At 38.9% G+C, this 21,642-nt stretch overlaps 1 protein-coding gene across 3 annotated transcripts in view; it reads left to right on the forward strand.

Annotated features, from left to right (window-relative positions):
• Positions 1-942: 942 nt before the first annotated feature.
• LOC110448514 overlaps positions 943-21,642 on the forward strand; it is a 63,203-nt gene continuing 42,503 nt past the window's right edge. The window contains exon 1 of one of the 3 annotated variants that reach the window (XM_021494788.1): positions 943-1,385. In XM_021494788.1, coding sequence (XP_021350463.1) covers positions 1,296-1,385 — 90 coding nt within the window. In that variant the 5' untranslated portion in view covers positions 943-1,295. Of the gene's footprint in view, positions 1,386-18,863; positions 19,344-21,642 lie in introns of those variants that run through there. The other 2 variants (XM_021494789.1, XM_021494790.1) reach the window with 2 other exon arrangements.

Below are 21,642 nucleotides of genomic sequence, written 5' to 3' on the forward strand. Positions count from 1 at the left end.
TAGGGGTTTCCCGTTTTATGTTGTACGTGAGAAGCACCACGCAGAAGCCTCGGGTGTAATATATGCGCGGTGATTTTGACAAGATAATCAGGAGAAGCATAGTCAATGCAATCAACAGTATATATATATATATATATATATATATATTTTGTTTTAACTTTTTAACGCCAAAGGAATAACCGTCGTTGTCAGACGTGCATGGCAGTACATGCTGCAATTCAACCACAAAAGACAAACACGACTGTGGATAACGTTACCGTGAAATTGAAACTGAATATAAGATTATACATGCATCGGTAACATTTTAATGTTATGCAAAAAATCAGTCTGAAAGTGTGAGGAGCTCCTTGATTTTGATGATAGAACATTCGGCAATCAACAAAAATTACCATACTGAATATATAAAACCAGTATACGTAGGCTTTTTAGTGATTAGCACTCGTACGACCTTAGCTGTTCCGTGAGCGTTAAACCTCACTGCACCAGATAAGTGTAAATTATAGATTATTGATGTTCCTGTTTGCTGTGTAGATATTGTAGATTTACGGAGTCATTCTCCCATCCTCGCCACTCTCCCTTCCTTTTTTCTCTTTCTTTCTGTCTTTCTCTCCATCACCCTCTCTGTATTTTTTTCGGAAGTGCTAAACAACAAAAACATACCATACATAGTACTGTCTGTCAAAAGAAGCATTTTTCAACAGAATTGCAATAAAAATATAAATCAATAATTACATTCATTAATAAATAAAATATTAATCCCTATGGTGAATCCAGAAAAGAACATTTGGTTATAATTGAATTAATGTAGAATCAAATTTTACCTGTGAATCTAACAGAGCGTTAACCTATAATAGTTTCTGCCTGGTATATAAATCACCATTAGTATACCATTTTAATAATACAACACACACTGGTTCACGACAGGTAAACAGATTGTATCAGGGGTTTTACCATCCACTCCTGACTTAGACCAATCAGGGACACCTTAAACATCGTCAGTTTAATATAACACCAGCTGTACTGCTAAGTCACCGTTAAAAAGAATAACCCGTAGATCAAACACGCGGAGGCGTACATTTAAATGTGTGTTTTCACAATTTGGAAATATTGAGATATTTATAGACAGCCAAGTGGGACTCGTACTTAGTGTGTCAGATGCATGAGTTTAAGTATCGATAATAAACGACTCGAGTGTGTCAATCTTACAACATCACAAGGTGTTTTTTCCAGCGGAGAGCGAGCAGTACGGATCGGGAGGTCCTCGGTAAAGGTGTACGCGTGTGTGTGGTGACACTATGGTCCTGGAGTATGTCCTCTCGTTATGGATGCTGTTCACGACAATTCTGGAATTGTTAACATTTGTCTTCAGGAGCTTGGTGACCAAGGTAAGTGTCCATACATGACATTAACACCATCAGTGTAAAAATATATCTCTAACACTTTACACCAGCACAGGGAGCTATCTTCAACATGAATACCTTTGCAACGCATAATAGGTTAAGGTATTTTTTGTGATTTGATGTTGATAAAGAAAATTAGCTTTACCGTCAAAAGGTTTATGTTAACAAACATGTTCAGATGATATGTTGATATATTTAGCATTATAATTTTACCCTGTGATGTTCCGGCTATAGATTACATTTTCAACACAGGTTACTGTATCATTTGTGGATTGAGTTTCTACTACAGGTAATATAATATAACGTTGAACAATAAATTGAAGCTATAACGTCACCTAAAATCACCTGGTTACGGTTACGAATGAGACATAACAACCTTCAACCTTAACCTTCAAAACAATCTTCGAGTTTCACCTTTGTTTCAGTGTTTGATATCTCACAAAGAGTTGCTTACACAATTGTAGTCGTGCCAGATCGCTGTAATAGATACATCCCCAGCACAGAAGCTATTGTAAACGTAAGGAATAGGAAGAGATTTAGAACAGTGATTAAGTCAGCAGTAAATCTCATCTAGTGTGAGTTTATCGAATATACAATAGGACCAGTATTTATTAAAACATTCATGAATTGGACCATCTATTGGACAATGTATTGATGATTCAAAGCTGATCAACACCGATTGATGATTTATAGTAAGTGTGTATGTTTTGATGATTGATAGTGATTGTGTATGATTGATAGTGATTGTGTATGATTGATACCAAGTGTGTATGTTTTGATGATTGATAGTGATTGTGTATGTTTGATGATTGATAACGATTGTGTATGATTGAAAGTAAATGTGTATGATTGATAGTGAGTGTTTATGATTGATAATGAGTGTGTATGATTGATAGTGAGTGTGTATGATTGATAGTGAGTGTGTAGGTTTGATGATTGATAGTGATTGTGTATGTTTGATGATTGATAGTGATTGTGTATGATTGAAAGTAAATGTGTATGATTGATAGTGAGTGTTTATGATTGATAATGAGTGTGTATGATTGATAGTTAGTGTGCATGATTGATAGTGAGTGTGTATGTTTGATGATTGATAGTGATTGTGTATGATTGATAGTGATTGTGTATGATTCAAAGTGAGTGTGTATGTTTTGATGATTGATAGTAATTGTGTATGTTTGATGATTGATACCGAGTGTGTATGATTGATACCGAGTGTGTATGATTGATACCGAGTGTGTATGATTGATACCGAGTGTGTATGATTGATAGTGAGTGTGTATGATTGATAATGAGTGTGTATGATTGATAGTGAGTGTGTATGATTGATACCGAGTGTGTATGTTTCACTGATTGATAGGTAAGTGTATATGTTTCACTGATTGATAGGTAAGTGTGTATGTTTCACTGATTGATAGGTAAGTGTGTATGTTTCACTGATTGATAGGTAAGTGTGTATGTTTCACTGATTGATAGGTAAGTGTGTATGTTTCACTGATTGATAGGTAAGTGTGTATGTTTCACTGATTGATAGGTAAGTGTGTATGTTTCACTGATTGATAGGTAAGTGTGTATGTTTCACTGATTGATAGGTAAGTGTGTATGTTTCACTGATTGATAGGTAAGTGTGTATGTTTCACTGATTGATAGGTAAGTGTGTATGTTTCACTGATTGATAGGTAAGTGTGTATGTTTCACTGATTGATAGGTAAGTGTGTATGTTTCACTGATTGATAGGTAAGTGTGTATGTTTCACTGATTGATAGGTAAGTGTGTATGTTTCACTGATTGATAGGTAAGTGTGTATGTTTCACTGATTGATAGGTAAGTGTGTATGTTTCACTGATTGATAGGTAAGTGTGTATGTTTCACTGATTGATAGGTAAGTGTGTATGTTTCACTGATTGATAGGTAAGTGTGTATGTTTCACTGATTGATAGGTAAGTGTGTATGTTTCACTGATTGATAGGTAAGTGTGTATGTTTCACTGATTGATAGGTAAGTGTGTATGTTTCACTGATTGATAGGTAAGTGTGTATGTTTCACTGATTGATAGGTAAGTGTGTATGTTTCACTGATTGATAGGTAAGTGTGTATGTTTCACTGATTGATAGGTAAGTGTGTATGTTTCACTGATTGATAGGTAAGTGTGTATGTTTCACTGATTGATAGGTAAGTGTGTATGTTTCACTGATTGATAGGTAAGTGTGTATGTTTCACTGATTGATAGGTAAGTGTGTATGTTTCACTGATTGATAGGTAAGTGTGTATGTTTCACTGATTGATAGGTAAGTGTGTATGTTTCACTGATTGATAGGTAAGTGTGTATGTTTCACTGATTGATAGGTAAGTGTGTATGTTTCACTGATTGATAGGTAAGTGTGTATGTTTCACTGATTGATAGGTAAGTGTGTATGTTTCACTGATTGATAGGTAAGTGTGTATGTTTCACTGATTGATAGGTAAGTGTGTATGTTTCACTGATTGATAGGTAAGTGTGTATGTTTCACTGATTGATAGGTAAGTGTGTATGTTTCACTGATTGATAGGTAAGTGTGTATGTTTCACTGATTGATAGGTAAGTGTGTATGTTTCACTGATTGATAGGTAAGTGTGTATGTTTCACTGATTGATAGGTAAGTGTGTATGTTTCACTGATTGATAGGTAAGTGTGTATGTTTCACTGATTGATAGGTAAGTGTGTATGTTTCACTGATTGATAGGTAAGTGTGTATGTTTCACTGATTGATAGGTAAGTGTGTATGTTTCACTGATTGATAGGTAAGTGTGTATGTTTCACTGATTGATAGGTAAGTGTGTATGTTTCACTGATTGATAGGTAAGTGTGTATGTTTCACTGATTGATAGGTAAGTGTGTATGTTTCACTGATTGATAGGTAAGTGTGTATGTTTCACTGATTGATAGGTAAGTGTGTATGTTTCACTGATTGATAGGTAAGTGTGTATGTTTCACTGATTGATAGGTAAGTGTGTATGTTTCACTGATTGATAGGTAAGTGTGTATGTTTCACTGATTGATAGGTAAGTGTGTATGTTTCACTGATTGATAGGTAAGTGTGTATGTTTCACTGATTGATAGGTAAGTGTGTATGTTTCACTGATTGATAGGTAAGTGTGTATGTTTCACTGATTGATAGGTAAGTGTGTATGTTTCACTGATTGATAGGTAAGTGTGTATGTTTCACTGATTGATAGGTAAGTGTGTATGTTTCACTGATTGATAGGTAAGTGTGTATGTTTCACTGATTGATAGGTAAGTGTGTATGTTTCACTGATTGATAGGTAAGTGTGTATGTTTCACTGATTGATAGGTAAGTGTGTATGTTTCACTGATTGATAGGTAAGTGTGTATGTTTCACTGATTGATAGGTAAGTGTGTATGTTTCACTGATTGATAGGTAAGTGTGTATGTTTCACTGATTGATAGGTAAGTGTGTATGTTTCACTGATTGATAGGTAAGTGTGTATGTTTCACTGATTGATTGGTAGGTGTGTATGTTTCACTGATTGATAGGTAAGTGTGTATGATTCACTGATTGACAGGTAAGTGTGTATGTTTCAATGATTGATAGGTAAGTGTGTATGTTTCACTGATTGATAGGTAAGTGTGTATGTTTTGATGATTGATAGATTAGTGAGTGTGGGTTTAATTTATCTTGTCTTCCAACTATTCAATATATTGTCGAAAAGTGTATACAGGTTTATATGATGTTTGGTTAGGACGAAGACATATAAGCTTTGAGGCATAACAAGTATTGGAGGTGCTTTAAGTTCAATATTTCACGTATAAGCAACGAGCCTTATTCAGATATTCAGTCTTTAACGAAAACTCATCCGAGAAGTATATCCGGTTGTGATAAATAAACGTATAAAGGAATGATTTGCATTACTAGCTAAACCACGTTTACTTATTATTCAAGAAAGACTAGCAGTCGTTTGACAAAATTTAATGCACAGCTGTTATTAAGCAATTACTTATTCAAGGTTTATTCAACAAAAATTAATGTTCAAGTATAGTGTTCTCCATCCACGATACTCCAGGGGTTCCGCTTCACTTTCTCTCGTGCTGACAGCGAAGGTGAGCGAAACCCCTGGAGTATCGTGGACAAGTGTTAACTAGCTTTCCAGCAGATGTTAGTGTCCCGTGAAGATTTCCCGGAAGTCACTGTTCGTGTGATTTACTGATGTTTGTGGGAAATTATTTTAATAGATGATAATACCCAACAACCTTCCCTGATTTTTATCAAATGTAATTATCCATAAGTCGTTTAAAAAGGATATGGCTTTCAAAGGAACTGATGTCAGTGTTCAATTTACTATTGAGAAATGTCTATTAATTACTGTATCAACTTCAGACATTGTTTATGGATAGCCGACTGCTGGAAGTGTTCAATGGCTACTTAACAGGTTTAACAGGAGTTGGTATTATTCAATAGTATTCAATGGATTCAACTTGTGTTCAAACCTTATTCATTAATTCATGTAATGCAAACAAGTCTTCGAACCGGGGTTACGCTTACGACAGGATAATCAATATGTAAGGTTTAAATAATTTAAACTACAAGTTCCGTATCAAAATATTTAGTGATCGATTTTCGACCACATTTTAGGTTTTATCGTAACCAGAGACTAAGTGTACAAGGTGACAAGCGTAGTCAATTCATACGTACGTGAATGGGCGTTTGTGTGTATATAGACGCTGTATACGGGTCGTCAACAAAGGGACACAATTACACACGGTAATAAATCAAAGTGAGATAAGTTAACAATGATAAAGGAATATCTTATGTTTGTTAGCTCGCCGAGACGTCAGTACTATACTAACCCGTAGTACAGCTAGCTGCTGGTAGAATGTGAGATTATTCGGGGTGATGTTCCGCATGGACACTTTGGAATATACACAATACGTTTTTTTCGCACTATTTCAGTCAACGTTCATAGCGTACTTCCGATGGTCACGTGACAATTCATAATGAATTGTCCGCCCTGTCATCCATCACGCCACGCTTCATAGTGTTGACGATTACTACAGTGATATGTACCACCAAGATTTTGTTCTGAACGGGCGAGCCTCTTTATACGGCCGCCATTATTTCCTGATTAAGGATCCCCGTACCGCTGCCAAAAAAGTGTACCCAAGTATTGGGAACTTCTTTATACAACAACTAATTCACCCGTTGTCAGTATAATGTGACCGAGCGGTATGCTGTTCTGGGTACCTTCGGCATGGTATTTCAGTGAGATAACACTATAAAGCCGTGCTATCAGCAGGATGCAAGCACACAAACATACCCTGTCTCCTGCATGCATACACACATGCACGCGTACACAACACACACGGAGGCACGTCCTTAAATGACCTTAGCTATTAATAGGACGTTAAACAAAATAAAACCAAACCAAATCAAACCTTTATCCGACATTACTTTCACTTTGATAAATCTTTTCTGAAAAGAAAACCATACATTGCGGGACCGTCAATAGAAACAATAAAGATGAAATAAACAAAATATAATCATTAACAGTGTTCTGAGTGTAAAGATTAATCGGTGAGGCTACGCCGGGATTCGAACCCTGAACTTAAGATTGTGATATCATTGTTTTAACCGACAAGTTCAGCTACCTCAATAACGTAAGTACGCAGGCCAAACTGTGCTACAGTTGTATTCAAACGGGAGTTAAAGGGAGGTTATTTAATATATAGCAAAAACGGCAGTCGGTGGGGTAGGGATCCTTAAACTATTCGGATAAGCAGGCGACTGGATTTCCGTGATGCTTTTACTAGAAAGGTGTATTTAGTCCTGACACACGCTGGTAAGATGGTGAGAACACTGATACTTCACATTTGTAATTATGGGCGGATTTATAACACTTGACTGTTATGTAAGTTTTTACAATGGTAAGTCCTGCAGCTCAAATTCATATGGTCACCATGTTTGGCAAAACCCCACCAACGAGTTTAGGTTTGGGTACGTAGCTAGGTAAAAATAAAAAGTCAGATAAATAAATGTTCAAACATTAAATTTAATCAACTTTGATCAGTACAACCGTTCAACAGAACAAAATGCGTCCATTTTGTTTCACCACCACCTTAACACAGTCACATAAGAACTTTATATATCCTGTAGTTATAAATGTCAATTAAATACTTTAAAAATCTTCATTTTCAAATGGGGACAGTCTATTTCGGAAAAAATGATTTTGCAGTCGGGGCGTTTTTCCTGTGTCGGTCGCGTTTCGTCAAACGTACCTAATTTCTGTTTTTCAGAAATATCATAGTTTCGATAGAGGTGTTGATAAACCACACGGCTTACCTGTACCCAGGTAAAACAGCCATAGGATAGAAGTAGTGGAAAGGAACTCGTGCGTTTGCTTGGGATCGAACCTGCGATCACTAAATCTTACTAAGAATGAGCGCTTTCTGTAACCTGAAGGTTTTTGTGTGGATTTGTTCCCGCTTTCTGTAACCTGAAGGTTTTTGTGTGGATTTGTTCCGCTTTCTGTAACCTGAAGGTTTTTGTGTGGATTTGTTCCGCTTTCTTTGACTTCTTCAAATAACTCCCATGTCTTTTCGTACGCCCATTGAGGAATCTGTACACTTTGTTGATAATGTAGAATTTTTCTCTCTGTTATTCTGAAGAGATGGTTGACCTAAACGTTAGAGTCTGTCTGGATAAAACGTTGCTGAAACATTCTTGACTAGCTTCGTGACTCTCATCCTCGATACACCAGGGGTTACGCCCTCTTTCGCTCTCTGTACAGAACAAAAGAGAACGAAACTCTCCTCTGTACATTTTTCATTGTGACAATGTCTCGTTAAGGTAGGGGCTATAGACCGTAACAGTGTTTACTCTAATATATACAAACATCTACCTAATTCAGATTGATTCAAATTCAAATTAGTTTATTATAGTGTCACATGTAAAAGGTAAAGGTATTACGATCTCTAAAATATGTCTACTCACCCACCCTTACATCCAGTCTATATTAGACTTACGAGACACTCACTCTTCCCCTATCAGTCTAGACTGTAAAAGTATTACATATATGTACATAATTATGAATTAAAAAAATTGCCAATATAAAACTATAAAAATAATTGACATTAAAAGACACATTACTGCTTAATTATAGATCAAGTTGCGACGTCGATTAAGAATATTAACACAGGTTTTGGCACAGGACCTCGCCAAGTAAGGGTTGCTTAGAATTACAACTAAAATGTAACTTTTCATCTTTACTCATATTGTAAAAATCACTTGTGATATTACTGGCCTCCTGCAATAGACCCGATCAGAGATCATCATACAAGTTACATTCTATTAAAACATGACTCTCTGTTTCTACCAGGCTTTTACACGCGAAATACTTCCTTTCACTCAAAGGTATTCTCTCATACCGGCCTGTTTCGATGCGTATCGGTGCAACCCCACACCTAAACTTAGCTAGCGCACTACGATGTGATTAAGGCATTACTAACATATTATAATTTTCTACCTCATAATTAAACTTAAATAACCTGTACGTACGTAGTTTGTTACCTCCAGAAATACAATTTTTGGCTCCGGGACGGTTAAGTCCCCTTTTCCAATTTTCAATAAACAATTCCAAGCCACGGACCTTAGCGTCCTTAAGTAATTTTTTACTATCAATTGGACCTTTGCTATAGTTATCCAAGCCTAGCTCCCCGAGTCTGGAAATTACCCTGAAGTTCCAATTTTTATTTTTGGGGTTACCTATATGCTCGCTCCATGTAAATACAGCCTTTTAGACATTGTAGTCGTCTTCATAATCTGTCGGATACTAGATTGAAAAAACAGCTTGCCATTGGTTCACTTTTACTAGAGTCCAACCATGTCCCCGCTAACAGCTACGCTAGGTGCATAGCGACCAAGGCCTAGATAAAATCTACATGCGCGATTTTGAAAAGCCACAATAAAACTAAATGTACGTGTACCCCATATAGCAGCACCGTAACTAATTACTCTCATACAGTTTTGTGAAGGTTTTATTTGGTAAGCCTCCCATTGATTTAGATTTAGCTATTAACAAACCAAGTGATACATCTTGTATCTATCCTCAATTATATATGTAGAACTATTCATGGATACAAAACACACATCTTAACATTCAGACGTTCGTTACATAAACTAAGGCATAATGTTGTATTAAAAAGTGATGTTTTAAAGCGTCTAGCGACTTCCTGGATGTTATCTATATCTCTTAATCATTTCTTTACTAAGGATGACACTAAAATACATATTGGAGAAACAGTTTTGTTTAGGCGTGGGTACGATAAACGTGTACAGTGGTGATAGCACGTTCTATCGCCACGACTTATAAAGTCATTATATCAAGGACTTGATTGTATATAAACATGGGGCGTTATATCGAGGTGACTTTACTGTATATAAAAAGGGGCATTATATCAAGATTTTACCGTATATACACGAGGGACATTAACAGGAGGGTTTACAATTTATAAACAAGGGACATTATATCGAGGTTTTACTGTACATAAACGGGGAACATTATATCGAGGTTTCACTGTATATAAACGAGTGACATTATATCGAGGTTTACTGTACATAAACAGGGGACATTTTATCGAGGTTTTACTGTATATAACAAGTGGCATTATATCGAGGTTTTACTGTATATAACAAGGGGCATTATATCGAGGTTTTACTGTATATAACAAGGGGCATTATATCGAGGTTTTACTGTATTTCTATACGACAACATATTGTGTGACGATGTTATAAAAGCACTTTATACATCACCTGCTTATACCAACATTGTTATCTATCAGTTGAGTGTTTCTGTACCTTAGTAATAAAAACAGTACAGTAAATAGGTAGAGAGGTCGCTATAACGGCCCTACGTACAAAGTACAGTAAATAGGAAGAGAGGGTCGCTATAACGGCTCTACGTACAAAGTACAGTAAATAGGTAGAGAGGGTCGCGATAACGGCTCTACGTACAAAGTACAGTAAATAGGTAGAGAGGGTCGCTATAATGGCTCTACGTACAAATTACAGTAAATAGGTAGAGAGGTCGCTATAACGGCTCTACGTACAAAGTACAGTAAATAGGTAGAGAGGTCGCTATAACGGCTCTACGTACAAAGTACAGTAAATAGGTAGAGAGGGTCGCTATAACGGCTCTGCGTACAAATTACAGTAAATAGGTTGAGAGGGTCGCTATAACGGCTCTACGTACAAAGTACAGTAAATAGGTAGAGAGGGTCGCTATAACGGCTCTACGTACAAAGTACAGTAAATAGGTAGAGAGGGTCGCTATAACGGCTCTACGTACAAAGTACAGTAAATAGGTAGAGAGGGTCGCTATAACGGCTCTACGTACAAAGTACAGTAAATAGGTAGAGAGGGTCGCTATAACGGCTCTACGTACAAAGTACAGTAAATAGGTAGAGAGGGTCGCTATAACGGCTCTACGTACAAAGTACAGTAAATAGGTAGAGAGGGTCGCTATAACGGCTCTACGTACAAAGTACAGTAAATAGGTAGAGAGGGTCGCTATAACGGCTCTACGTACAAAGTACAGTAAATAGGTAGAGAGGGTCGCTATAACGGCTCTACGTACAAAGTACAGTAAATAGGTAGAGAGGGTCGCTATAACGGCTCTACGTACAAAGTACAGTAAATAGGTAGAGAGGGTCGCTATAACGGCTCTACGTACAAAGTACAGTAAATAGGTAGAGAGGGTCGCTATAACGGCTCTACGTACAAAGTACAGTAAATAGGTAGAGAGGGTCGCTATAACGGCTCTACGTACAAAGTACAGTAAATAGGTAGAGAGGGTCGCTATAACGGCTCTACGTACAAAGTACAGTAAATAGGTAGAGAGGGTCGCTATAACGGCTCTACGTACAAAGTACAGTAAATAGGTAGAGAGGGTCGCTATAACGGCTCTACGTACAAAGTACAGTAAATAGGTAGAGAGGTCGCTATAACGGCTCTACGTACAAAGTACAGTAAATAGGTAGAGAGGGTCGCTATAACGGCTCTACGTACAAAGTACAGTAAATAGGTAGAGAGGGTCGCTATAACGGCTCTACGTACAAAGTACAGTAAATAGGTAGAGAGGGTCGCTATAACGGCTCTACGTACAAAGTACAGTAAATAGGTAGAGAGGGTCGCTATAACGGCTCTACGTACAAAGTACAGTAAATAGGTAGAGAGGGTCGCTATAACGGCTCTACGTACAAAGTACAGTAAATAGGTAGAGAGGGTCGCTATAACGGCTCTACGTACAAAGTACAGTAAATAGGTAGAGAGGGTCGCTATAACGGCTCTACGTACAAAGTACAGTAAATAGGTAGAGAGGGTCGCTATAACGGCTCTACGTACAAAGTACAGTAAATAGGTAGAGAGGGTCGCTATAACGGCTCTACGTACAAAGTACAGTAAATAGGTAGAGAGGGTCGCTATAACGGCTCTACGTACAAAGTACAGTAAATAGGTAGAGAGGGTCGCTATAACGGCTCTACGTACAAAGTACAGTAAATAGGTAGAGAGGGTCGCTATAACGGCTCTACGTACAAAGTACAGTAAATAGGTAGAGAGGGTCGCTATAACGGCTCTACGTACAAAGTACAGTAAATAGGTAGAGAGGGTCGCTATAACGGCTCTACGTACAAAGTACAGTAAATAGGTAGAGAGGGTCGCTATAACGGCTCTACGTACAAAGTACAGTAAATAGGTAGAGAGGGTCGCTATAACGGCCCTACGTACAAAGTACAGTAAATAGGTAGAGAGGGTCGCTATAACGGATCTACGTACAAAGTACAGTAAATAGGTAGAGAGGTCGCTATAACGGCTCTACGTACAAAGTACAGTAAATAGGTAGAGAGGGTCGCTATAACGGCCCTACGTACAAAGAACTGCGGAAATAACCATTCCCGGTATTCCTGTTTTTGCTGGGTACTGTTACAATAAACATTCCAAGTATTTCTATTTATGCTGGGTTCTGACAATAGCAGTTACACGTATTTCCAATGGGATACCTAAAAATCTGTTCTTACCTCGCCACATGCTCTATTTGACCCAATGGTGTCCCTTTACAATGTACTTCAGACATTCAGGTAAATGAATTCATGCAATTTTTTGTTGCTCAATTTTTGTTGCATACATGTATTGTAACCTGGAAGCCAGTAAGATGTTTGTATTGATTTGGGGTAAAAGACATATAAGCGTACATTGTCTCACGTTTCTCAGGTCCATAGACATATGCGCGATGATAGTTACTTATACACTATGTTTCCTTTGTATTTTAGTCGCTATAACGGCCCAGTATTTCTGTTTGTGCTGGGTACAGCTAAAATAACCATTCCCGGTATTTCTATTCTCTATTGTACTTGGTAATGCTGAACAAACCATTCCTCGTATTTCTATTCTTTATTGTGCTTGGTACTGCTGAAAAACCCATTCCTGGTATTTCTATTAGTGCTGGATACCAACAAAGTCGGCTCCATGTTTCCTGTACGCACTACATATCTATTGTAATGCTCTAACCTCACCATCTGCTCTATGCGACCCACTAGTGTCTCGTTACAACTTACTTAAGATGTCCAAGTTGAAGAATTTATTCAATTCTTTGTTGCTCAATTTTTGTCACATACATGTGTTGTACTTTGGAAGCCAATAACATGTTTTCGTTGATTTAGGTTAAAAGACATTAAACCCTAGCTTGTTTCACGTTTCCCGGCTCCATAGATGTCTACATAATAATAGGAACCTATCAATACCACCTGTTTATAAATACAATGTTTTCTTACATTTATTCTGAATTTAGTTTTTATGGAAGTTGTGCCCCGATTCTGATTTCTCCGACCAATTCAGAAAGACTTCTTGACTTTATATAGTGCTCGGTGTGGATTCCGACACTGTGAGGATATTGTATCGTGTTCTTCTATACTAGAATGATGGTAGACCTCAATACCGGAGTCTTTCCGGATAAAGAAATTACGGAAATATTCCCTAATACCTTATTGACTGTCATATGAGTATTTTCCATGATGATTATATTCTGATGTAAGTACATGTAGGAGCTCCATACAGAAATAGCATACTCAAATCAGAATCGCTCGGGGTGTTTAAGAAAAATACTGGCCACGTTTTCAAATCGTCTGTTGAGGCTGCCAAACATACATTTAGCCTTTTCTCCGATTGATTACCATTGATGTGGCAACCTGTGTCTTCGTAGCAGTCTCGAGAAGTAATAACTATTATTCAAGGGGCGGGTGCTAGAACTGATGCCTTAACCTAGAAGACTGTTGGTGTTTAACTAAAATAGTGAAATAGGTACATTGTCAAAAGAAATATTTACAAAAATCGCTGCAATTTTGACAAAATGTATAAATGATATTTTGTGTAAATCATCTTATGGCCCGGCTTCTCTCTCACTCAGAAGACGGCGTTATTACCGAATCGTTGACATTGAGGCCTAAACGTGCGGGTAAAGCTACATTTACGTGCTGTGGGACAAATATTGAGTGACAATAGTGCAGGAACGGAATATCCTGAACGACAAAATGAATGCCATTAACAATTTATGTAATTATAATGAAATAGATTCAAGTATTCAGGATCCGTTCCCTCGTGGTTGTTTGACTGTCGGTAAGTCATGTTCATCAAAAGGTTTGGTGTCCAGCGGCTTTGCTGCATTTTCTTGTTTTAAATGACGATTGGTAGAATTTGAGTCCTGAGGTTACTCACCAAATAACCCCAGAAATAAAACAAAAATGTGGCATGTGAGAGCACAACAATGGCCCAATACACCAACTATCAACAGAAATGATAGAGAAAAGGATATCATGTCAAACAAATACAAAACCACACGGAAAGTGTCCATTTTAACCACTGACCTTTACAGTTCAGAAAGCACGATAAGATTGGCATTTCACTTTTAAAATGTCAAATCTGATTCACTTGACGACATCATTAGTTCAAAAGTTCAGTATCGATTAGTAATCACCACGTGCTTGGATGACGGCGTCAACCCTAAGTATCATCCCTCCAGTTAGATGTCGGAGGCCGTGTTAGTCCTTCTGTGTTAGCCGCCGCCATTCTCGATGCGATGCTGCTTCCAGTCCAGGGAGGTTTGGTACAGGAGGTTAAAGTACCTGTACACGTCGGCCTATCATGTTCCCAACATGCTTTTTCGGATTCAAACCCGGGCTCATGGCTTGCCAGGGAAAAGACGTCACGGCTTCGCTTTGAAGGTAAGCAGTTACTGCCCTTGTACGATGAGGTCTAGCGCTGTCATCCATAAACACAGGACTGATAGGGGATGGTTGTTCAAATGGAGGACAACAACTGGTTGTAAGACGTCTCTGATGTACTGATCACCTCTAAGATTTCCGCGTATGGTAACCAAGGCATTTAGTCATTTAGAAAAAAGCGAATGTACTCACGGACCTCTTTCAATCTGTATTTACCAGAGAATCGAAGGAAGCAATGCCAGATATTAAAACAAACTAAACGTAGAGCCAGTAAACACTCAATATTCATCCGGAAAAGGTGCGAAAAAAGCTACGTCAACATCTCCATGACCAGATATGACTCACTCAAGCGTGCTTAAGAAACATGAGATATTATATGTCATCCACTGTCATTAATATTCCTCACGTCGATTAATACCGGAAGATTACCAGAAGACTGGCAACGCGCTAACACAACAACTATATTTAAAAAAGGAGACCGGAATGAGGCCTACAACTAAAGGCCAGTCTGTTTAACTAGCGTTGTGTGTAAGGTAATATAATCAATAATTAGGGAAGAAAATATGATACATATGCTAAAACACAAACTTTTCAGCGAAGCACACTATGGCTTCATTGAAGGCAGATCTACGGTGTTATAACCTCTAAAGGTCATGGATTTACAACAGAATTTATTTTCTCTCCAAAAGTGACCAGAGGCTTTGTATCATCGTTTTCATCCAGACCAATGCAAAGTGATGCGCGAGGGCACTCCAATGTTCATCAAATGAACTACACACTTAAGTCAAATGAACTACATACTTAAGTCAAATGAACTACATACTTAAGTCAAATGAACTACACACTTAAGTCAAATGAACTACACACTTAAGTCAAATGAACTACACACTTAAGTCAAATGCAGAAGCTTTGGAGTTTGTGAACTTCAATAAAAGATATCCATGTCATAATAGACAATACATTTTCATTTGTTAAACATATTTCTATTTGCGCTGGGTACTGTTAAAACTTACGGTTCAAAGTGTTCTTGTTTCATGAGCGTAGCTGAGGTTAATTTGATGTGTGTAGGCAAACTTCCAGGCGAGGGGTCTGGGGTCTGATTAGGGGCTCAAGAGGGACGAAGGTATACGTAATATGGTCTCTTAAACATTTATAGCAGCTGCAAGTTAAGTGCATTTTCCTATGAATATCAACTGCACGCGCCAATTATAATTTGAACTGTATAGTGTCTATTTCAAATCAATGCCCTCACATTCATACCACTACCAGTATACAACCTGTAGAGCGTCCTCGATACTCAAGGAGTTACGCTCTCGCTCGCGCTGTGCAGAGAGCGTAAGTGGGCGTAACCTCTGGAGTATCGAGGATGACTGCAGAAGGAAACAGATGATTGGTTATGATACATGTATCTAACGTCAGCACACTCACAATGACACAAGTTCGGGTGTGGGCGGAGCGGGGGCGGGGTCGGTGGTTACAACCTTCCCCCTAGGCCCGTATCCGCCTCAGGTTTTAGAAATTAAACGGAATAGTGACTGACAAAATTTATAGTCATGTACTTATATAGAAACGTCTAGATGGAAATTGATGGTAATTTGTCAAATTTAGTGAAAGTATCTCTCGTGTGAAGGCTTTCCAGTCATCATGATATGTAAAATGAAATCTCGCTTATATCGGGTTGAGGGTTCTTTCTCAGGAACATAACATACCGACGGGAAATTATGTTCAGCATCAAAACTTTGGTCATTGTTAGATTTCTGAACAAATCACTTAAAACACATACGATACAAGCGATCGCAGGATCATCGGTTATAAATGGGTTTATAAAAATAAAACCGGACGACTCTGGAGCAAACCTCAAACCAGAGATGTCGTTCCTTCAGCGCACGCATCAGGTGACTGGTTACTGTACATGGGGGTGTCTGTGTGTAAACTTGCATCAGGTGACTGGTAACATCGGGTTGTCAGTGTGTAAACTATCATCAGGTGACAGGTAACATGGGGGTGTCAGTGTGTAAACTATCACCAGGTGACTGGTAACATCGGGTTGTCAGTGTGTAAACTCGCATCAGGTGACTGGTAACATGGGGGTGTCTGTGTGTAAACTCGCATCAGGTGTCTGGTAACATGGGGGTGTCTGTGTATAAACTATCACCAGGTGACTGGTAACATGGGGGTGTCTGTGTGTAAACTATCATCAGGTGTCTGGTAACATGGGGTTGTCTGTGTGTAAACTATCACCAGGTGACTGGTAACATGGGGGTGTCTGTGTGTAAACTATCACCAGGTGACTGGTAACATGGGGGTGTCTGTGTGTAAACTATCACCAGGTGACTGGTAACATGGGGGTGTCTGTGTGTAAACTATCACCAGGTGACTGGTAACATGGGGGTGTCTGTGTGTAAACTATCACCAGGTGACTGGTAACATGGGGGTGTCTGTGTGTAAACTATCACCAGGTGACTGGTAACATGGGGGTGTCTGTGTGTAAACTATCACCAGGTGACTGGTAACATGGGGGTGTCTGTGTGTAAACTATCACCAGGTGACTGGTAACATGGGGGTGTCTGTGTGTAAACTATCACCAGGTGACTGGTAACATGGGGGTGTCTGTGTGTAAACTATCACCAGGTGACTGGTAACATGGGGGTGTCTGTGTGTAAACTATCACCAGGTGACTGGTAACATGGGGGTGTCTGTGTGTAAACTATCACCAGGTGACTGGTAACATGGGGGTGTCTGTGTGTAAACTATCACCAGGTGACTGGTAACATGGGGGTGTCTGTGTGTAAACTATCACCAGGTGACTGGTAACATGGGGGTGTCTGTGTGTAAACTATCACCAGGTGACTGGTAACATGGGGGTGTCTGTGTGTAAACTATCACCAGGTGACTGGTAACATGGGGGTGTCTGTGTGTAAACTATCACCAGGTGACTGGTAACATGGGGGTGTCTGTGTGTAAACTATCACCAGGTGACTGGTAACATGGGGGTGTCTGTGTGTAAACTATCACCAGGTGACTGGTAACATGGGGGTGTCTGTGTGTAAACTATCACCAGGTGACTGGTAACATGGGGGTGTCTGTGTGTAAACTATCACCAGGTGACTGGTAACATGGGGGTGTCTGTGTGTAAACTATCACCAGGTGACTGGTAACATGGGGGTGTCTGTGTGTAAACTATCACCAGGTGACTGGTAACATGGGGGTGTCTGTGTGTAAACTATCACCAGGTGACTGGTAACATGGGGGTGTCTGTGTGTAAACTATCACCAGGTGACTGGTAACATGGGGGTGTCTGTGTGTAAACTATCACCAGGTGACTGGTAACATGGGGGTGTCTGTGTGTAAACTATCACCAGGTGACTGGTAACATGGGGGTGTCTGTGTGTAAACTATCACCAGGTGACTGGTAACATGGGGGTGTCTGTGTGTAAACTATCACCAGGTGACTGGTAACATGGGGGTGTCTGTGTGTAAACTATCACCAGGTGACTGGTAACATGGGGGTGTCTGTGTGTAAACTATCACCAGGTGACTGGTAACATGGGGGTGTCTGTGTGTAAACTATCACCAGGTGACTGGTAACATGGGGGTGTCTGTGTGTAAACTATCACCAGGTGACTGGTAACATGGGGGTGTCTGTGTGTAAACTATCACCAGGTGACTGGTAACATGGGGGTGTCTGTGTGTAAACTATCACCAGGTGACTGGTAACATGGGGGTGTCTGTGTGTAAACTATCACCAGGTGACTGGTAACATGGGGGTGTCTGTGTGTAAACTATCACCAGGTGACTGGTAACATGGGGGTGTCTGTGTGTAAACTATCACCAGGTGACTGGTAACATGGGGGTGTCTGTGTGTAAACTATCACCAGGTGACTGGTAACATGGGGGTGTCTGTGTGTAATGCAGGTGAATGGTTGACCCATACCCTTTGTCTTTGCCGATGAATTTGGGTCACCATCTGCTATCAATCCCATGGCCATGCAATGATGTTATAAGGCCTAGTATGGATGGTAGGTCAGTAGGACTCAAGTTTCATTATCGTTGTTACTACATTTGTATCTTTCACTCATGAACTGTTATCTAGTTTTTGTTAGGCAGCTGTGCGCTGGCTAGACTTGTATAGCTTGTCCCCATTTCGGCACGTATAATTTTGTATAACGATCATCTCCTGCAGGTTTCCATACATTCACCGCGTCTGGCAAGTTGCATACCAAACCCGCTGCACTATGTAATGCTTACCTGGAGGGACAGGGTAGACTCGTCTGCTAATTCCTACAGCACATTTTCATGGTGTGTGGTTATGTATACATGAAGGTCCCCGTACCATTGCAGAAAACGTGTACGTAAACAATGGAAACAACAAAATCATCCGTTATGTCGAATTTATCTGAGTGAGTGAAGCTTACCGCAGGGGTTAAATACAGACGTGTATGTCCTAATATTTCACCGTCGACATTGTACCCACGTGTGCGATGTAGAGGAATATAAACGCCGGGGGGATTTATTGACAGTTTCAACAGTTCACAAAAGTTCACCTGTTGAACTATAGGGATTTTTTGACCTGACACACGCATGCGTAGTGCATGGCTATTTCTACTATATTTGGGATAGAAGCACGTGGAGTTGACGACTAAACACCTTATCAGACTTACGAGTTTACGTAAAATGTAAGTATAGATTTATAATTGATTTCATATACTTGTAACGAGATGGAAATTTTAACACGTGTGAAAGTTCAACCAGAAATGAATATGTTTTGATTTAACTGCTACCAGCCCCTAGGTTTAATGTAGACTTTCTCAGCTGCATCTTACTACTAGCTTATCTCCCTCTAAGTTTAATTGGAACTTGTGTTTCTTTTTTCTTAATAATTCAATATTCTAGAGACGGTAGCCAGTCTAGGTTTTGATATATACATGTACTTTTCCGATTCATCCGACCCAGACGTGTATCGGTGCAAATATGTGTGTACTAATGCTTATATACCGTATCTTGTCGTATAAACGGGTTTGGGATTTCACATTCATCAATTATTATTGATACGTGCAAATTGGCACGCGATTCACCGCGTTTACTTGAACCACTTTGTCATTCGACACTGAATTTAGAACGACGAACATATATATATATGGTCGTATATATATACAAATCTAGTGTACGGCTTGATGGATAGTTGTATGCAGAATATATAATGCATGAAGTCAACAACGGTCCATTCAGGACCTGTAATGTCAAAGAGAAAATACAATATATCTCGTTCAAACTGTTACAATACTGACGTTTACATTGGACTAGACTTTTACGATTTGGAAGTGGACTTCGTCCAAAAACTTCTTTGTGTAAATGTTATTGATTTTGTCTTTGGCCATTTCGTAACAACAGTATTTATCCGGAATGGCTGGACAGGTCCTTCTTCTAAAAACATTCTTTTGTCCTCCGCTTCGACTTCTGAGCATGTATTTTATTCAAATATTTAGTAGCATAGTTGCATAACATTGTTAAAATCTCCCAGTAATAAGTTGCCTTCATATGATACAGCATAATAGCACCTGGTAACATATCCTGCATCACTAGTATACATCAGCTAGCTTTAGGAAGGCCCTGTACCATAACCTGCGCATAATACACGAACGATTTTATCATCAGTGTTATATTTGTCGTTCTGTGCCACAAAATACACCTTTTTTTAACTTAAACAATAAATATCAAACTACAGAGAAATTTAAATTGAAATAACACCTGAAGGTTTTCACGTAGAACTCCGCAATTACCTCGAAAGTCGGCTCTTTGTATACTGGTGTCAGACATTTAGGATAACGATGCAGGGTTCAGCTTTCCTCCATATGGGAGTATATACGACCTTTTAAATGGATTTTTACCCAAAAATGTTACAGGCTTGCTATTTTAAGGGGTCAGAATTTGGGAATTATCCCCCGAATTCGTATGCCTTGCAAAAAAGCCTAACGATATAAGAGTTAGACGTAATATTTACACTAATGTACCACCCAAATCAGTTCTTGCCCAAGCGGTATAAACTCATTATTTACACAAATGTACCATTACAGTAAGACCTGTCGTGGTGACATCACTCAGGCTATTTATCCGCTTGACTTCAATTATTAATGGACATTCAAGTCCTCGGGCCTTTCACACAGATGAGTCTGTCTATTTTTATCAGAAGCTTCTCTAGAATTTCGCCATCTATTTTTTATGAATGATTAAACACGCATGGTTAGCTGGCCGTGTAGGATTACAATGTAGTGCTGTTTATTTCCTCTGTGGTATTTTCTTGCACCACTTGTCAAAGGGGAAAAAACCTGTCATTTGAACCAAAACTCGGTGAAACTTTTAGATTTATATTTTTTTCACTTACGTGGAGTGTATACGAAGTGAACACTTGGCTAGCGAAGATGGGTTGAAATCTGCTTCAATTTATGAAATTGCGATGGCAGATTCGGTGGCGTGAGCTTTGAATATTTAACTTTAGACACTCATGCGTATACGTATTTAAAAAAAATTCTAGATAACTTGCTTTCCTACAAGTTTCTGACTTAAGTTTGAAGACAAATTAAATATATCTTACATCAATCTCGTAAAAACTAATTTAAGTTCAATGTCGTATGTTCAAGGTCAAGGTCATAGCTAAGAATTGTGACTTTCAACGTATTCATGCGTTCATGGTTAAAGTTTTCAACCAAAGTGCACGAAACTTTAAAAAATTATTCTTGATACCTCTGACGCCGGGACAGGTGATGGTCAGTGGAATACGTCAAAGGTCAAGGTCTAGGTCACAGCCTTAGCATCTGTATATCTTGATGGGTAATATAAAAGCAAAATTTCATAAAACGCACTCCATACTTCAGCATGTTCGAATTACATGTACATGCAGGTATACATGTACACGTAGCTTCCCTCACTAAGACCATCAGTCTGACCTCACTGAGACTGAGTAGATAAGTACATCAA

This window comes from Mizuhopecten yessoensis, unplaced genomic scaffold (genome assembly GCF_002113885.1).
Source record: "Mizuhopecten yessoensis strain PY_sf001 unplaced genomic scaffold, ASM211388v2 scaffold4105, whole genome shotgun sequence".
In the NCBI taxonomy this organism is placed as follows: domain Eukaryota; kingdom Metazoa; phylum Mollusca; class Bivalvia; order Pectinida; family Pectinidae; genus Mizuhopecten; species Mizuhopecten yessoensis.